Source organism: Mauremys reevesii, linkage group 6 (genome assembly GCF_016161935.1).
Source record: "Mauremys reevesii isolate NIE-2019 linkage group 6, ASM1616193v1, whole genome shotgun sequence".
Classification (NCBI taxonomy): domain Eukaryota; kingdom Metazoa; phylum Chordata; order Testudines; family Geoemydidae; genus Mauremys; species Mauremys reevesii.
The window spans coordinates 116,621,341-116,640,979 of NC_052628.1; the positions used below are offsets into that span (position 1 = coordinate 116,621,341).

The following is a 19,639-nucleotide window of genomic DNA, read 5'->3' on the forward strand; positions in this document are numbered from 1 at the left end:
TAGTGAAGGCAGGGGGCTGGACTAGATGACCTTTCAAGGTCCCTTCCAGCTCTAGGAGATTGGTATATCTCCAATTATTATTATTATTTTTTTAAATGCTGTCCTTGCCTGTGCACCACCCCCAAAGCTCCCATTGGCTGTAGTTCCCTGTTCCTGGCCAATGGGAGCTGTGCCATTGGCCAACACCAATGGATCCCTCTGCCTCCTCCTCCTCCAGGGGCTGCAGGGACATGGTGCTGGCCACTACCATGAGTGGTGCAGGGAGTCTACCTTAGGCCCACCATGCCACAGGTCTGGCAATCCCACAGGCTGGATTGAAAGCCCTGACAGGCCAGATCCAGCCCACACTTTGCCCTCCCTGGGCTAGGGGCTCTGTAAGGAAGCATGTGAATTGGGTCTTCCTGCAATCAGTCTGTAAAGAGCCAGCCTAGAGTAAGGTAGGGTGAGTTATGCTTCTTTGCATTAGGGAGCTGGCAGCTTTCTCTCTCTGTGTTTAATGTTCTGGACTTTAATAAAAGTAGTGTTATTTTGCAATCTTCCAGAGAGATTAAAAACAAGAAATATTTTAACTTCTGTTTGCATGCTGTGAACATAAAACAAGGAAAGGGAAAATGCTAGGAGCAGAACAAAGCAGGCCACAGGCCTCCTGTGTTTTAAATGCATCCTAATCCTCTTCCAGTCAGCATTCTCCAAAATAAATCTTGGTGTCTCTTGACCCCATTTATCTTGATTTACTGCAGGCACCTTCTTGAATAACCCAAAACCATTCTCTGTTCTATGACATTTTGAAAACCTTAACCAGGGGCCAATAAGGTTCTTAACTGAAGTGGCCTTTTACTAAAGAAAAAAAAAGCAAATTGTGGTGATGTTGAATATATTTGAAAATCTGGTCATATACATTTATCATGCATCTCATGAAGCAGTTCTATGTGAGTTCCATATTTACTTAGATATAATTTTCCCCTAATTTTTTTGAAAACCTCATCCTCTACTGCACCCCTTAACATGCATGCAACCTGGGTGTAAAACATTACTCCTGTGCAAGTTGAGTGTGCAAAAATACTCTATTCCACTGTCTCCCAGGAGCCCTGATCAGGATCAGGGCCCCACTGTGCTAGGCACTTTACAAACATAGGCAGACGTGTCTGCCTAATACGCAACCATACTAGTAACAAGGCAATTGGGAAACCAGGTGCTATATCAACTTCACCAATCCCATTTATGTATTTGAAGAGGCAGAGTAGGTCAGCTTGAAGTCTGTGCTGTTTTATTTTATTCCTCTCTACTTTAAAAATGCAGCAGGTTCACACTTTCCCCTTAGTTAAGTCTTGGGCAAACTTATCAAAATCTCTGGTTTTTGACTCAGACTAGATTTTGTGTGAGCATAGCTCTGTCCAAATTGTGTTTTCATTAGACTGCAGTTTCACCTGGAAAGAGATGGGCAGCTTAATTTATTGTTCTTTTGCTTCTGAACTGGATGTAAAGAGGAACAGATGTCTAATGATGAAAAAGAATTTTTTCCCCTCAAAACTAAAAAACAACCCCTAAGATCAGTTTAGTTCTTAGTTTATTTCAGCCAGTATGTCCTACCCTGCCAATTAAAGGAGTCAGAGGTTAGAAACCAGTTCTACTGAAGTGCAGAGGTCAGAAATAAAGCCTTACTTTGGACTGGCATCTGTGAAGACAGACTGCTCTCCAGGCCTTCTGTTTTTTCACAGCTATGCTTCCCTATCCTACAACATCCATTGCTTTACCATGACCACTTAGGGAAGTAAGAGAGCAAGCTGTGTATAGTGCTGGAATCATTAGGAAGGTATCAAAATGCAATGCAGACAGACAATGTCAAAGGTTTCTGTATATTACCTGGTGTTTACCATACCATCTCTCCACTTCTTACAGGAGTAACCCTTTCAACTGAGGGTGACCCTTTATTTGGGACAGGTTAAGCACAGTCATGCTTTCCTGTAGGAATACAGGAATCACAACATAGTTTAACAATTTCACTACCCTGCATTTAGTACCAAGGTGATTTGTAATTCAACACTAGCCAAAGTTGATCACTGACACTACTCTATCTGCTGAATATGTAAGAGTTTGCTCCTGCTCTGCTATCTACATAAACACACCCAAAGTCTCTCCCCATCCCAGCTAGCTGTAAAGAAAGCATTCAGTCAGACCCTGCTTACACAGGTCTTGATTAGACTTTAAATTTGCTAACACTGCTTTTTGCTTGATGTGAAGGTTACATTAGTTATCCTCTGTTTGGAGGAGGTAGTTGTGAGAAAGGGAACATCGATCAGAAAGGTTCTACTAAGGGAAACTGAATGGGACACTGTCAGCTGAGAACATCTGCTCATATCCAGCTCTGAAGTGCTCAGTGAGTGGTCTTCAAAGAGGTGGTTGTTCAGTAAAGCTTGCCAACTACATCTTGTTTGTGTGATCTCACCTCTTGCCAACATTTAGGAATAGCACTAAGCAATGAAGCCCTTGCTAGGCCTTCTGGACCAGGATGATGCTTTGTTTGAAGGGACCAAGGAATGAAATTGTACATTGCTATCCAAACCAAATTCTCTAAAGAGAAGTTTCCTAACAATAGGGTGATCAATCAAGAGACTTATTTGAGAATGCAGGTAGTATTTATTTCATACAATATCGTTTGACACATAGCAGTGGCATGTTAAGCAGAACCTATCACTTCCTTTTAAGTGAGGCAAAAAGACAGTTGTTACAGAGAGAGATCAAGTCTAATCCTATTTTGTATTTAGAGTCTAGTAGATTGACAGCCATTGTTAACTTGGTCTTTTGCACTAAGTCTCTACAGGTAGAGGGTTTCCTTTCCAATACAAGATGGCAACCTGAATTGGCTCTTTTGCCAGAGATATTTCTCCCAGAAACTGCAGTAATCAGCTTGTGACCAACACACTGACTTTTGGGCATTAGGGTTACAAGTTGGAATTTGCTTTGAGCCTCACAGGCAGCTAAACTATTGTACACTAGACCTGATCATATACTCCTGCATGTGCAAATAGTCTAAGCCAACAATTGATTTGGGACTGCAAACATGGAAAAAAGTCTGTTTCAGAACAAGGAGTACTAGACCCATTGAATTGGTCAAGAGACGTATGGATGTCAGTTGTCTGCAAGCCACAGGTTTAGATTCTTCTCTGTAGGATGTCAAATGTAGGCTGAAGACTAAGACCTATAGGTCTGTCATGTCCTTTACAAGCAGAGTTCAGAGCTTGTGTTGTCCTCCTCTGTCTAGAGGAAGCTAGGATTGTCTAGTCCTTCTCCACTTTATCATCCACTGCAGAGTCTCCAGCTGGAGCAAAGGGTCCCACAATCCATGTGAGGGGAATGTTGTGTACCACATACTCCAGCAGCTCATTCAGAGACTCCTGGGCTTTGGTCACCTTCTCTCTGCTCTGGGAGAGGATACTGCTAGAGAGATCCTGGAAGGAAGCAGCCGTAGAGAAGGAAGCATGGAGGTCTTCTAGGCCACTTAGGATCTGCTGGACCTGGTCCTGCATATTGGCTGGGAGGCCCTGGATGCTGGATACTAGGGTGAGACAGATGGCCTGCAAATGATGGATGATGCTACGTGAAACAGCCAGTGTCTGAGACTCAATCACCTGTGAAGAAGCAAGTTGCAATTAATGGAAAAAAAAACAACTATGTATTAAACATTCATACATTCTAATTAGAGTGCAGGGTTGAATGCATGACATCTGAATACTACCCCTGATTTTAACTACTAGTAGTCCTGTGCTTTAAACAGCAGAGGTAACCTCAAATAATTCCAAACTGTTCTTCAGTAAGGGTGATACCTCTGGCTTTGCAGAGTCTGTGTCCTCACTTGCTCCCATCTCCCTCCTGCTCCACTCCTGCCACATTTGATTCAGCTTCTCTTGGCCATCTTGAAGCTTTGGACCCACAGCCTCTTTAGCATAGTCAATCTGGAGAGATTAAAAGAAAAGGGATGAGATGCTTGAAGTCTGACTTCAGTGAGAAACAGCAGTGTCTTTAGAGGGCTGTCAAAATTCTGTCACCCAATACAAAAAAAGTTGTGATGCTTCTGTTGCCTTGGTGAGATGACGTCTCTGGTTATTGGTAGATCACCCAGCCAGAGGGGGACTAAAAAAGAATGTCCTCTGGAATGTGCCAGCTGATGTCTCATATATACACACACGACAGAGAGAGAGAGAGAGACTTTTTAAATATCCATCTGAGCTCTCCCCATCCCATGTCACAAGTTGTCCTGTATGCCATACTAAATGTTTTCATGGAAACATTCATGAGAATTGCAGCTCATTACAGGTCTGTTGGTTTGTCTTATGATAGGGTCATCTTGCAGAGTACATGGGGAGAATGTGAGTTCTGCAGTGTGCTGTGAGCCATGCTAAAATTCTGCTACAGCTTCATTTTGACTAGAAGTTTAAGTGAACCAGCTACAAAATGGAATGTGTGTCAGTACAATGGCTCTGTCTTTTACATCTTACCTGGGAGACATGAAAGGCAACATACATCTTGTTTAAGAATGTTTGTATAGTCTACTGAAGTGTTTAGCAATTAGATGTGTTGGCATCTCACTTTAGTGTACTCAGATCTAAAGGGACAGTTTGTGTTTTAGAACATGTGATTTATGTTGTCTGTAAGTGATGCTTTTAAATCAATTTCTTGTCCCCAGGATTTGATGGCAACACTGGAAGTGTCAGAATCAGTTTAAACTGAATCAGACTCTGGAGCAGAAGTCTGTGGCAGAGGCTGGATTTCACAAGACATGGCTGTGAAAGTGAGTACATGGGGCCCTGCTTATGGTTGAGAAAGCTTTTTGCTCGCCTCTATTTTCTTAGAAAGCAAGAGAGTCCTGTGGCACCTTATAGATTAACAGATTTATTGGAGCATAAGCTTTCCTAGGTGAATGCCCACTTTGTCAGACGCAAATATCTATTTTCTTAGTAGATACATGCACCACATGACTGGTGAATCTGAAAGTATTTGCAAGTTGAAAAAAAAATTGGCAGCAAATCCTGAGGAAGCAGCATTTCTCCACCTCTCCAATCCCCCTTGCTTTTACAGACTGACCTGTGAAGCAGGCTCCACCAGCACAATGACAATGCTCTAAGCCTTGCTATTGTAGGCAAATGTAAGCATCCCACAGAAAGCTAGTCATATATAGTGTTAGTCACTATACAGCTCCATGACAGAATGCTTTTAGGGGACCCCCCCCAAATTATGATTTGCATTCCCTACCAGATCAATGGTTTGCTGAAGCTGGAAGAGAGCCTCCTTCGTGCTTTGTCCAACTTGTTTCACCTTGCCCAGGGAATGCTGGTAGGCTCGTTGGCGGAGTTTGGTTGAAAGGGAACCCAAACGCACATAGTAACTCTTTGGCTGTCTCTGCTGCTCTACAGAGGCCACTTCAAACCCCTCCAGAGATGTTGCAAGCTTAACTGGAAGGATTGAGAAGAACAAGGTTTAATCCTAGCCCAGGCTGAGAGAGTCAGATGAAGTACCATGGTGATGGGGCAGGAGGCCATCATTTTGATCTGTTGTAATCACTCCCTGGTGCTAGGAATCCTTTCCCCAATTCTTGCTTGTGCAGCACAACACATTCTTAGTTAACTCTCAGGACCCAGAGGATTTCATTTGATACACCAAGGGCCAAGCAGGCCATATAATTGAACTAAAAATAGGATCAGTCATTTATAGCTAATGCCAGGTGTTCATGTTAATCTAGTCATGAGAGGATTAGTATTTGTGCACTACTGTAGTAAGCAGCAGACTCCCAATGATGCCTATAAGAGAGGCTATTCCAGTTACAGCAAAAGTGCTGGCAGCCTGTCTCAAGTCAGCCTCTTTAATAGCTTTAGTACAAGATGATTTGGGTAGGGGAAGCCATTACCTAGTGGAGTAGTAGGCCAAGAGATCATCATTGCAGAGGTCTGACAGGTTATCCTGATTAAGGAACTGCCTTTAAGAGCTGATCAACTAGTAGAGAGTTCATGCTGCTAAAATACCCTGTATTCAGAGTCCAGATCAACTGTGACATCTGTGCACTTAAGAGATTTTATACAAACCATTACATAAGATGGGCTACAGTGGATCAACACCTGTATAGTACTCACCTGTTTAGAAAAGGAAGGGGAACAGGAGCAGTAAATAAAGCTATTTTAGCATCTGTTGTATACAGTAAGCTTTGGGATGTTAGAGACCTAGATGTGTGAACAGTCACCATCAGCTCTGTAGTACCTGCAGCTATACCCCCACCCACAAAATCCTAAATTCAACTAAAGTTTGCTGCAGACAGTGCCGTACTAGGAAGCCATGCCAATCAGCCCCATGTTGTGGGCCAGCAGCTCAAAGCCTGCACCAGGTAGCATCAGTGAAGACATGTTAATTAGCATCTTGAGATTAGAGATGCATGTTCATTTCTGTAGAGCCAGAGTTGTAGTTCTGATCCTGCAAACCAAACACCCTCCCCCACTCCTGGTTTAATGCATGCTTTATGGGAGGGACATTTGTTTGTGAGGATACTATAAGTGGCAGATTATACAATTAAGATACGAGTAGACATTTGACATTCTCCAGGAAGTCAGGGTTATATTTCCAGTACACTAAATCTAGGAAGAGTGCACTGACCTAATTCTTCATCTGTTATTGGGAGGTAGAAGTCCACCAGTTCCTCTGATTTCCCCAGCAACGTGTCAATGCTGCTCACAACCTTCTGCCCCACACTGGATTCCATGACAGCACTCATGCTGCTAGTCATTACAGATCTGGTGGCATCCATACTACCCTGCACAGTTTCTTTTGTCTTGCCCATTATTCCAGTTACTACATCCTTTGCTTCTGTGACAGCACTGACAACTGCATCCTTGGTGCCTGTTACTGTGGAAGATACTAGCTCCTTGGTGCTTGAGATCACCTGGGGGAAAAAAAAAAAGAAAGTGTTGTTAACAGATTATGAATAGGTAGAAGAGTGGTTTTAGTGGGGATGTGCTATGCTCGATCCATACAGATTTAGTCTCAGGCTTCAGCACTAAATTCACTTCCTTATTTTCCACTAGTAGTTTCTTCCATCAGAACAGCCTTCACTTGGGGCAGCTCTTTACTGCCAGCCTGTTTCAAGGCAGCCATGTGTTTGGCCAAGGCCTTATGACCAGGGACTGCTCCCATGACTGTGACATCAGGAGCCGCTTGTTTAGATTACTCTAAATCAAAGAAAGACTGCTGCATCCTTCTGTCCAAACAGTTCTTGACAAAAAAAGTTACCTTATCAGCTGGCTGTTGAAGAATTGGCAGTTTCTCCTCCAGCTTGTCCAGTCCTTTGCAGGCATATTCATTTACTGCTGCAACTGTAAAAAGCCAACTTGAGTCCCTTGAAATTTTTTTCAGTTTTAGCAGAGTTCCCTGGAGTATCAGAGAAGGTTTGGAACTGGGACAACTGATTTCAAGAGACTAAGTTAGAGGAGGTCCTGTTACAATGTTTACAGTGCCTAGACAAATGGCATCTGGACTGTCATTCAGGACACTGAGGTGCTCCCCTACTACAAATAAGCAGATTGTGGGAGAGAAGTCTATGGCTTACTATACCTCTAGGAAGAGGCTGTCAGTAGGTCAATGTTTAATTATGCAGGTACTTTGGAAATAGTGTTTTAGAATCATAGGCCTGGAAGGGACCTTGAGATATCATCTAGTCCAGTCCCCTGCACTCATGGCAGAGCTAAGTATTATCTAGACCATCCCTGACAGGTGTTTGTCTAACCTGCTCTTAAAATCCCCAGTGATGGAGATTCCACAACCTCCTTAGGCAACTTATTCCAGTACTTAAGCACTCCAACAGTTAGAAAGTTTTTCCTAATGTCCCACCTAAACCTCCCTTACTGCAATTTAAACCCATTTCTTCTTGGTGTATCCTCAAAGGTTAACAAGAATAATTCTTCTCCCTCTTCCTTGTAACAACCTTTTATGTCCCCCCTCTTTTCCAGAAGAAACAAACCCAATTTTCTCAATCTTCCCTCACAGGTCAGGTTTCCTAGACTTTTAATCATTTGTTGCTGTTCTCTGGACTCTCCAGTTTGTCCACATCTTTTCTGAAATGTGGCACCCAGAACTGGACACAATACTCCAGTTGATGTCTAATCAGTGTAGAGTAGAGCAGAAATATTACTTCATGTCTTGCTTACAAGACTCCTGCTAAAACATCCCAGAATGCTCGCTGTTTTGCAACATTTAGCTTGTGGTCCAGATCTCTTTCTGCAGTACTCCTTCCTAGGCAGTCGTTTCCCCATTTCGTATGGGTGCAACTGATTACTCCACTTAGAAAGGAACACTTTGTATCTGTCCTTATTGAATTTCATCCTGTTTACTTCAGACCATTTCAAGTTTAAATGCACTCCAAAGCACTTGCACCCCCTCCCAGCTTGGGATCATCTGCAAACTTTATAAGGGTATTCTGTGCCATTATCTAAAGATTGAGATATTGAACAGAACTGATCCCTGCAGGACCCAACTTGTGATGCCATTCCAGTATGACTATGAATCACTAACAACTACTCTCTGGGAACAGTTTTTCCACCTGCCTTATAATACCTCCATCTAGGTTGGATTTCCCTGGTTTGTTTATACAGTCATGTGAGATTATCTAAAGCTTTACTAAAGTCAAGCTATGCCATGTCTACTGCTTCCCCCGCTCCTCACAAGGCTTGTTACCCTGTCAGAGAAAGCCATCAGGTTGGTTTGGCACGATCTGTTCTTGACAAATCCATGCTGACTATCACCTTATTATCTGCTACTGTAAGTTATAAGTTAGTGAAGCCCTCTGTTACTGCTGACAGCAAGCCCCCTCCCCCTACTCTCAGCTGTGTATTCCCCACCAACAGTGGAAAATTGCAGAACAGTAATGACTTAGTTACTGCAAATAAGGTCCATTACTACTTTTCTGCAATTTTCCATACCTTGTCCACAACCAAGCCACAATTTTGACAGTCATCCCACAATTCAGGTAGGGCCTTACAAATTTGTTTTGCTATGGCAACTCAAACTAGGTTTTTAATGTTGTTATATTGCCTTTTGAATCTAAAAACATTGATCCCGCTCTCCATTAAGTCACATGACAATAGCAAGACTTTTGTGTCTTCAAGTTAAGGAATCTGAACAGTGAATCATAGATTAGGGTTTGGAAGAGACCTCAGGAGGTCATCTAGTCCAACCCCCTGCTCAAAGCAGGACCAACCTCAACTAAATCATCCCAGATAGGGCTGTGTCAAGCCCTGCCTTAAACCTAAAGATGGAGATTCCACCACCTCCCTAGGTAACCCATTCCAGTGTTTCACTAGCAGGGTGGTGAAGCACTATTTCACAATATCCAACCTAGACCTCCCCCACTCCAATTTGAAATCATTGCTTTTTGTTCCATCAAGAACCTAGCTCCATCCTCTTTGGAATCCCCCCTTCAGATAATTGAAGGCTGCTATCAATCCCCCTTTACTCTTCTCTTCTGCAGCTAAATAAGCCCAGTTCCCTCAGCCTCCCCTCAAGTCACGTGCCCCAGCCCCCTAATCATTTTTTATTGCCCTCCATTGGGCTCTCTCCAATTTGTCCACATCCTTTCTGTATTGGGGCCCAAAACTGGATGCAGTGCTCCAGATGTGGCCTCAAGTGCTGAGTAGAGGGGAATAATCACTTCCCTCGATCTGCTGGCAGTGCTCCTACTAATGCAGCCCAGTATGCTGTTAGCCTTCTTGGCAAAGGAGGACACACTATTGATTCATAACCACTCTAATCTCCAGGTCCTTTTCTGCAGAACTCCTGCTTAGCCAGTTGGTCTCCCGTCTGTAGCAGTGCACTTGTCCTTGTTGAACCTCAGATCTCTTTTGGCCCAATCCTCCAATTTATTGACATTTGTCAGATTTATCTGTCCTGGCAAAACCACATCTCAATGAAAACTGCTTAAGGTTTACTTTCTGTACTGCTGGCTGCATTTTATCTGATTTGTGTAATTGATTTTTGTAGGCCAGTACTGTAGTATTTAAGGTTATGCTTTAGCTGGTTAAGTTACCCAGCAGTTTATTGGCTGGTAAGTAAGCTGTCAACTTGGACAGGAGTAGATAAAACCTACAGTAAGTTTAAGGATTTGACTGTAAAGTTGAGCAATATTTGTTTGTTATATTCTGTCTTATTAAATGTCAGTTTTGATGAGCAAAGTTGCCAAAGGTCAAGACAAAACCCAACTGCCAAGAGTAAAAACCTATAAGGAAAGGCCTGTTAATAGTTCGCCATCCCTCCACTGTCTGCATGTTTATTTACATTGTGGGTTTTTTAGAGCAGGATTGGTCTTAAATGTCTATGTTGCCTAGTAGTTTTGGGTGCTAAATAAGATATTTTATTTATTATCCTCCTCTTTGGAGGTGATGTCAGCACATACAGAGCAAACCTGCACTATTTCACATGGAAAGGATGCTTCACCTTCTTTAGTTCCCTCCCAATATGCCTTTTTGCAGAAATGCCCCTGGCACCCAGGTACAGCGTTACTCACTCTGAGGTTCAAGTGTGGTCAGAATTGGTTGTACACCACCAACTGCAGCAGTAGCAATTGTCTTTGCTCCTATCTCTGCAACACCACAGACTGACTTGATGAGTGAATGGTCTTCTTTAGTGGCAGTGTATGTAGTAGAAACCTTGTCATAGGTAGAGCTGACCAGTGGCAGATTGGCCACCCTACTCACTACACTCTAAGAAAGGGAAGAAAGTTAGAGTCCAGCTGGTTAAACAGATTCTCAGTAACACTTGCACACCAGAGAATCTTAGGGCTGTTGAATCAGTACCTTCTAACTTTTTCCCAGGGACTCCAGCAAAGGGTTAGTTTCTCCTCCAGATACCTCCTTACCAGAAGTATTTTGCTGAGAGGCCATGCAAGAACTAATCTATCACTTGGTATTAGTTTTGCAAGTCTGTTCCTGGGCTAGAACTAGAATGTTTGCAGACTGAAGAGACTTATGTCAGGACATCCCACCCAAGATGCTCTACTAGCCTCTAAAGTCCAGGAAAGCAATCAGATTAATTTAAGGTGCTACTATCCACACCTGTAGGCAGTGTTGAAGCTTGCCAATAGTGTACAGTAGTTTGATCAGTAGGTGCAATTAGCACCAATCACACATAAAAAGGTAGGACTTTTCCTTCACCAATCCCAAGAAAGCTTCAGATAAGAGACAAGATTGTGGCATGAGCTGAAGCTTTGGGGAGCCTCTATCATTATGCTCAACTCCCAGTGAAGTCAGGCTTTGGCAGACCCAAAGGGAACATGTTAGAGACTTGATGTGATTTCATTGCAAGTTCATTATGGCAGTGGTTGTCATTTCTAGTTTAACGCTCATGGATTAGTTTAAGGCAAGAAGAAGGCACCATTGTGCCTTAGTCTTGTCCTGCAGCAGACAGGCTGTAGAATTGCATCCAGTAGTTTGTTCCCATGTCTTCTGGAAGAATTAGAATATTTCTTTAAATAAAGCCAGCCAGTTTACAAGCCTGCTTTAACTCTACTTACTTGCAACCAATAATGTACCTACCTGCTTCTCCTGATCAGTCTCTAGGAAAGCAGCATTTGTTTTGTTTTCGTCCATAGACATGATGAAGTTAGATACCACTGAAAAGAATGAAAAGGTGAGGCATAAGCCATACCATTCTCTGCAAGATAGAGCTCTAAGTCCAACAGGCTAAAGATTGCCATCTACTCCTTCCAGCTTTCAAAGCTTATTGTAAAAAAGGGGGCATTAGATAGTAGCAGGTGCTGTTCCAAATACACACAGGGGAAGGGGAAAAAAAAAATAAAAAAAAGAGAGACAGTTCTCCTACCAGGAATGAAGTCATCAGGAGACTTTTGGAGAGGATAGCATATTGTACATAGTATTGCATATTGTACCTGACATGATATGATCTATTGAGAAAAAAAAAAAAGACATGCCCAGCAATTCTTGTTTCCTAAAAAAAGTGCAAGAATTGCTGGTTTCTTTAGTTCTGGTCACAAGGTCAGTCCCACCTTCCTAATTGAAAGATTAGTCTAATACTTTGTAAGTGGGGGCCAAGTGTTACTCACTTAGGGCAGGTCTACACTATGGGGGAAAATCGATATAAGATATGCAACTTCAGCTACATGAATAACGTAGTTGAAGTATCTGATATTGAATTACTTACCGTCCTCACAGCGCGGGATCGACGTCCGCGGCTCCCCATGTTGACTCCATAACTCCACCAACGTTAATGGCAGTAGCAGAGTCAACGTGAACGCATTTGGGGATAGATATATCGATCCCCAAGAAATCGATTGCTACCCACCAATACGGCGGGTAGTGAAGACGTACCCTTAGATAGGGCCAGCTCTGGGAGCAGTCAGATACTGACCACCAGAGGGCTAGCCTTTGGTATGTCCAGTTAGAGGGCTTCTTCTGACAGGTGGCTCGGGCTAGGTCAGCAGTACACAGAGGGTCAGGTTTTTTTGAACTTGGATGTAGTGGGAAAACCCCATAACAGTAACTTTATTTAGCCAAAGGAGTTGACTCCTTAGTCCATCTCATCTTTTCAGATGGAGACAACTACACAAGCTAAAAATGGAATAGAGGGTTAAAGCTGAATTGTGTTTGGCAGACAATTGTTGTACTACTTCCATGTGAATTTAATTTCTGGAAGACTCTTATTCAGAGAAGACTGTCTCAACTGGAATTTCTATTCCTGCTTTCAAGGTCACCCACTGCCTCCCCACATTCAGATGGGCATTTCTTCTGATTTTGTTGGAGAGTCAAAGTCAAGACATCACCACATTATAGTGAGTTTGTACTAGCTCTATTAGAGGCCACCTTATAAATAGGACTTTCTAGAGCCATCTAGTCCAATATACTCTTTCCAGCCGTGGGTAGAGTCAGATGTACTGTTCTGAATTAACATTCATATGGGAAGATGAGGTTCTTAACCTAATACCCGATTGCTGGGCACTGGGTGCTGAAGCACCCATCTAGTTATCCTTAGGTACCACCATGCTGGCATGCAAGTCTAAATGTTTAGTATTGCTAAGCTCTTTCCCAGTATGTCATTATAAATTGGAGAAGGAGAGAGAGTCCAGCAGAGGACAAAAATCAAAACAAAAAACAAAAAACCACAAACACATAACTAGGAGGCCGGGGCACATGACTTATGAGTAGAGGCTGAGGGAACTGGGCTTATTTAGTCTGCAGAAGAGAAGAGCGAGGAGGGATTTGATAGCCTTCACCTACCTGAAGCGGGCTTCCCAAGAGGATGGCGCTCGTCTGCCACCACTGAGAACAGCCAACAGAACAAGGAGCAATGGTCTCAAGTTGCAGTGGGGGAGGTCTAGGTTGGATAATTGGAAAAAGCTATTTCCCTAGGAGCGTGGTGAAATCTCCATCCTTAGAGGTTCTTAAGGCCCAGCTTGACAAAGCCCTGGCTGGGATGATTTAGTTGGGGTTGGTCTTGCTTTGACCACCGGGTTGGGCTAGATGACCTCCTGAGGTCTCTTCCAACACTAATATTCTATGATACAGCAAGTTCTATAGGTTGGTAATGCATTGTGTAAGAGGTACATAGTTTTAAATGAGTTCCTGTATAGTTTTGAAAACCTCCACCATGTTTTTAAAAAAAATTAGACAGCCCTAATATTTAGTCTGTTCATATGGAAGTTTACATGGCTTAGATACTGTGACAGCTGTGTTACTCTTTCGATTACTGCTATACATCTTTGCGATGACTAGAAATGAACACTATATTTGAGGTTAGCTTTTAACACCAGTTTAATGCAAAAAGGCTGAACTTGAATAAAAGAACTGAAATTACATAGCAATACAAGTTCCACATTTATCAGTACTGCACATTTTTGTTGGTCTCTTCTACATATACTTAAGTATATGGGGAACACCATTGGATATGTTGATGTTGAGTCTACTAACATGCATTAGATTACGTTGATTTGACCCATCCTAGCTTTTGTTTTCAAGATCACTGACATGCTTCATGCCTCTAGTTTTAGACTAAAATTGTTATCTATTAGTTCCTTCTCCCCATGCCCAACTGCTGACTGCTCACTCCCTGCTGCAGCCAAGTACATGAAATATTAACTATGGTGAACAGTGGAAAGCTTCACTTCTGGTCAGTTTTCAGCATGTTTATCCTCAGTTTCCTCTTAACCAATTTATAATTCAGGACAGACCTTTGCTTCTCACTGCATTAGTTTATTTTGTTTGATAACTTCTTGTGAAGCACTCAAGAGCCTTCTGAAAAACCTAAATAAATCTCCCACTCTTGCTTTCTCCACTAGGCCCTCAAAGAATTAATAGATTTGAAAGGATAATTTCCTTGTACAAAAGCCACACTTGTTTATCTGATGCTTATTTAGATTTTAAACTTGGTTTTAGTTTGCCCAGTAGTAAAGTTCATTTTTACTGGTCTGAGTTCCCTGGATGATTTGGTAGCACATCTTTAGGAGTTACACCAGCTATCAAATATTAGCACACTTCAAAGTTAGATTTCACATCTGTTATCAGTTCAACCACTTTATTTTCACATTGCTTTAGAGCCTGTGGTTGAATGCTACCTTGTCCTCTAACTTATTGTAACTTGATAACATCTTAAGAGGATGTGTTGGAAGAAACTAGAACAGAAGTCACAGAATGACTCCCCAGTAGTTTCTCATGTCACACTGCCATTAGGTGCAACTTTCTTAAGCTGCACCAGGTATCTCTGCATCATTTTTATATAGTAATACTTTATACAGAACCACTGTTTTCCCCTCAAGCTTCCATTTGTAGGAGCATAGGTTTAGTATTACCCATCTGATTAGTTAGATTTAAAAAACAAAACAAAACAGGATTCCAGTCAATGGATTTGGAAGCTCTTCTGCCCTACTGCAACATAATCTCACATTGCTAATTGTCTGTTCCTTTGGTACACTTAACAAGATCCACATTTGGGAGCAAGTCATACCTGGTCAAGAAGAACTAGATTGGCCTAAGGCTCGATTGCCTCTTTAATTAGAGGATTAATAAAAGGTTTTGAATCTTCATTTTCAGTTTCATGAGTTCTAACAATTTAGCCACTTGTTATTCTTCTCCGTATGTTTCATTGTCATAGTATAAGTGACAGTCACCCATTTAACAGTTTAGAACTAGTATGTTTTTTGATTAAAAACTCAACCACATCAGTGACATGTTTTGTACCAGCACAGAAAACAAAAATGGAAAGCTCCCTGTGGCAGGGAAACCACCACAGTGGCCAAACACAGTAGCACTTAATTCCAGAAAAGGGAAATACACAAAAATGAGGTTAGTTAAGCAGAAGTTTAAAGGTACAGCACCAAAAGTAAGATCTCTGCAAGCTGCATGGAAACTTTTTAAAGACACTATAATAAAGTGTCAACTTTAATGTATACCCCAAATTAAAATAAAAAAATAACCAAAAGAGCACCAAAGTAAACAAAGTAAAAGAAGCATTAGGAGGCAAAGAGACCTCCTTTAAAAGTGGAAATTAAATCCTGGTGAGGAAAATAGAAAGGAGACTAAATTCTGGCAAATGAAGTGTAAAAATATAATTAGGAAGGCCAAAAAAAATTTGAACAGCTAGCCAAAGACTCAAAAACTAATATAATTTTTTTAAAAAAAGGCTATCAGAAGCAGGAAGCCTGCTAAACAATTAGTCAGGCCACTGGATGATCCAGAAGCTAAAGGAGCACTCAAGGACAAGGCCATTGCAGAGAAGCTAAATGAATTCTTTGCATTGTTTTTCCACAGCTGAGGATGTGAGAGAGATTCCCAAACCTGAGCCATTCTTTTTAGGCGACAAATCAGAGGAACTGTCCCAGATTAAAAAGTGTCATTAGGAGGAGGTTTTGGAACAAACTGGTATACTAAACAGCAATAAGTCAGCAGGATCAGATGGTATTCACCCACGAGTTGTGAAGGAAATCAAGTGTGAAATTGCAGGACTACTAACTGTAATCTGTAACCTATCATTAAAATCAGCTTCTGTATGAAATGACTGGAGGATAGCCAATGTGACACCAATTTTTAAAACAGGGCTCCAGAGGTGATTCCAGAAATTACAGGCTGGTAAGCCTGACTTCAGTACCATGCCAACTGGTTGACGCTATAGTAAAGAACAAAATTGTCAGACATAGATGAACATAATTTGTTGAGAAAGAGTCAACATGGCTTTTGTAAAGGGAAATCATGCCTCACCAATCTACTAGAATTCTTTGAGGGGGTCAACAAGCATGTGGACAAGGGGGAAATCCAGTGGATATAGTGTATTTAGATTTTCAGAAAGCCTTTGACAAGGTTCCTCACCAAAGGCTTTTAAGGAAAGTAAGCTGTCATGGGATAAGAGGGAAGGGTCTCCCATGGACTGGTAACTGGTTAAAATGTAGGAAACAGGGTAGGAACAAATGGTCAGTTTTCAGAATGGAGAGAGGTAAATAGTGGTGTCCCCCAGGGATCTGTACTGGGGGAGTCCTATTCAACATATTCATAAGTGATCTGGAAAAAGGGGTTAACAGTGAGGTGGCAAAATTTGCCAAGGATACAAAATTGCTCAAGATTGTAGTTAAGTCCCAGGAAGACTAAGAGCTACAAAAGGCTCTCTCAAAACTGGATGCAAAAAATAAATAAAATGAAATTCAATGTTGATAAATGCAAAGAAATGCATTGAAAACATAATCCCAACTATACATATAAAATGATGGGGTCTAAATTAGCTGTTACCACTCAAGAAAGATCTTGGAGTCATTGTGGCTAGTTCTCTGAAAATAGCCACTCAAATGTGCAGCAGCAGTCAAAAAAACATCCAGAATGTTGGGAATCATTAAGAAAGGGATAGATAATAAAACAGAAAATACCACATTGCCTCTATATAAAGCCACAGCATGCCCACATCTCAAATACTGTGTGCAGATGTGGTCTCCCCATTACAAAAAAGATATGTTGGACATGGAAAGGTTCAAGAGAGGGCAACAAAAATGATTAGGGATATAGAACAGCTGCTGAATGAGGAGAGATAAGACTGGCACTTTTCAGCTTGGAAAAGAGACAAAGGGGGCATAGGATAGAGGTCTATAAAATCATGACTGGTGTGGAAAAAGTTAATAAAGAAGTGTTATTTACTCTTTCTTATGACACAAGATCCAGGGGCCACTAAATGAAGTTAATAGGTAATCAGTTTAAAACAAACAAAAGGAAGTATTTTTTTCCATACAACAGAGTCAACCTGTGGAACTCCTTGCTAGGGGCCATTGTGAAGGCCAAGACTATAACAGGGTTCAAAAAAGAACTAGGTAAGTTCATGCAGCATAGGTTCATCAATGACTATTAGCTAAGATAGACAGGGATGGTGTCCCTAGTTTCTGTTTGCCAGAAGCTAGGAATGGATTACTTGATAATTACCTGTTCTGTTCATGCCTTCTGGGGGACATAGCACTGGCCACTAGCAGAAGACAGAATACTGGGCTAGATAGACTTTTGGTCTGACCTAGTATGGCCACTCTTATGTTACATTTTTAATGAATCATGATTAGGCCCCAGTTTTTTACCTCAAGGCTTAAGGCATTTGGCTGAGGATGTTTAGATATTTATAGCCAGAGCTTAGTTTAAGTATTGCTATTGTTAATATGTTTTACACCTCATCTACTCCTAGCTTTCCAGAGAGCAAATAAGCCAGGTTTCATAACATACACACCAAAGAGAAATGACTAATTTGCTACCAACATAAGAAAACATTCCTTAATACTAGAATTAAAAAGCATCAAACTAGTTTTAAATAATTACATTTTACTATTCAGCCCAACTAACACCATAGCCCCCATAACAAATTAAAGTCGCTCATGACATCTCACCTGACTTTTCCTACTTTCCTTCTGTCCTGCCCTAGAAAAGTAACACTTGTTCAGCTTTTGTATGAGACTAGTGATGTCATCACAGGGTGTGGCAAACTGGCAATGTGGGAAAGCAATCAGAAAATGGCTGTCTCCACCCTGACTAATGAGGGCTGGAATCTGTGGTGTGCTCAACAATTATCCTTTCTCCCTCCAGAGTAGGAGCTCTGCTCCACTCCAACCACACCTGGTCCAGCTTCTCCTGACTATTGTGAAGTTTCTGATCATTTCCTATAGTTCATTTTCAGCCTGGAGAGGGACAAGGGATTCAAGAGCTTAAAGGGAGAGAGCAAAAAAGGACCAAGGAAAGAAGCCTGAGCTATATCATTTTCCACCCACTACATACACTAACCCTTTCTGGACAGTGTCTTTTCAGAACCCAGGTTAAGATGACATTACTGCAGTAAGGTTGCTAGAGTGAAGGAAAACTAAATGGTCTGAACATGAATGGAAATCTTGCAAAAGGGTAATACTAGTACATATTTATGGTTAGGGCAATCTCATAGTTAATCTCAAAATAGCTCCAGGAAGAGTGTTTTAAAGAAAGGGGGAAAGGATTCTTTTCCCTACCAAATCAATTGTTAGATGAAGGTGAGAAAGGTCCTCTGGGTGCTTTCCCTGGCATGTCTCACCTTGTCCAGGGGCGGTTAATAGGCAATGGAGTTTGGTTAAAAGGGAACTCAAACACAACATGTGTTAAGGAGTCCACAGTGTACTGCCCAATTGCATGGGGACTATTGGGCTTCTGTGTTGCCACATAATCAGAGTCAGGGATGTAGATACTAGCTGAAGGTGTCTTTACAGTTACAATGAGAAATCAGTTGAGAATTTGAATTTTATTACTGCTTACTTCAGGATCATAACCTACACACAAATGTGCCAAGCAGCTATGGTGACAGTTTTCCAGTCTATGTACCTGTAATGGGGTATCCTATCAGTCTGGTATCAAGGAGACTCTACATATGGGGTTACTCAAGAAGAGGTAAGTTACAAAACTTCTCTTTCAGTGGAGTTGCTTTGCAGTCATCCAAGACCAGGCAGGAAAGAGTTAAAAGGCCAGGTAGTTCAGCCAATCAACACTCATCAGCCAAACTGGATGGACCTGTCCTTTAAACTAGACTGGGAGCATGGTAAAGGCAGATATGGATAGTGACTTTAGGTCAGGAGGAGAATGTGTTGGTTCAGACTAAGAATGGGTTTCCTCAGGCTGACTGGCTTTTGCAGTGTGAAGAGGGGAAACATTTTCAGTTTTGACCAGCTTTTCCATTATAAATACAAGGTAAAGTCTAATTTTATTATGAGCCCCTATGATTTCCCCTCCCCCCATCATATCTGGTGCTCTTTTTATATTGTCTTCTTACTGCCTTAGCTTTTGCAGCATGTCACGGAGTCACCGGGCGATGCTCTGGACCTGCTCCTCACAAAGCCAGTCAGGACTTTGGGGCACCTCCTCTCCCTTGCAGCAGACTGTCTTCAGGGCAAGTAGCTCACATGGCTCCAACTTCCTGGGTCTGACCTTGGAGCATTCAGCCTATGCCCCTCCCTGCGCTTCCCACAACAAGTCCGCCCCGGCGGGGTCCTGGGGAAGCCAGGGGGTCCTGCACACACACTCCCATTTCGCAGTCAGACATGACTCTTAGCCAGCCAGTAAAACAGAGGTTTATTAGATGGCAGGAACATGGTTGTTGCCAGGAGACCGAGTGTTGGCCATTTATG

At 42.0% G+C, this 19,639-nt stretch overlaps 1 protein-coding gene across 1 annotated transcript; it reads right to left on the bottom strand.

The window, feature by feature from the left end:
• Window positions 1-2,617: 2,617 nt before the first annotated feature.
• LOC120407383 (perilipin-3-like) lies at window positions 2,618-17,964 on the bottom strand. The gene is made up of 8 exons (XM_039542985.1): window positions 17,885-17,964; window positions 11,565-11,641; window positions 10,538-10,733; window positions 7,273-7,355; window positions 6,640-6,925; window positions 5,251-5,450; window positions 3,825-3,953; window positions 2,618-3,629 (listed from the first exon to the last, which is right to left on the bottom strand). Exons 2-8 carry the CDS (start codon window positions 11,622-11,624, stop codon window positions 3,279-3,281), a joined length of 1,305 nt encoding a protein of 434 aa, XP_039398919.1. The 5' UTR covers window positions 11,625-11,641; window positions 17,885-17,964; the 3' UTR covers window positions 2,618-3,278.
• Window positions 17,965-19,639: the final 1,675 nt, after the last annotated feature.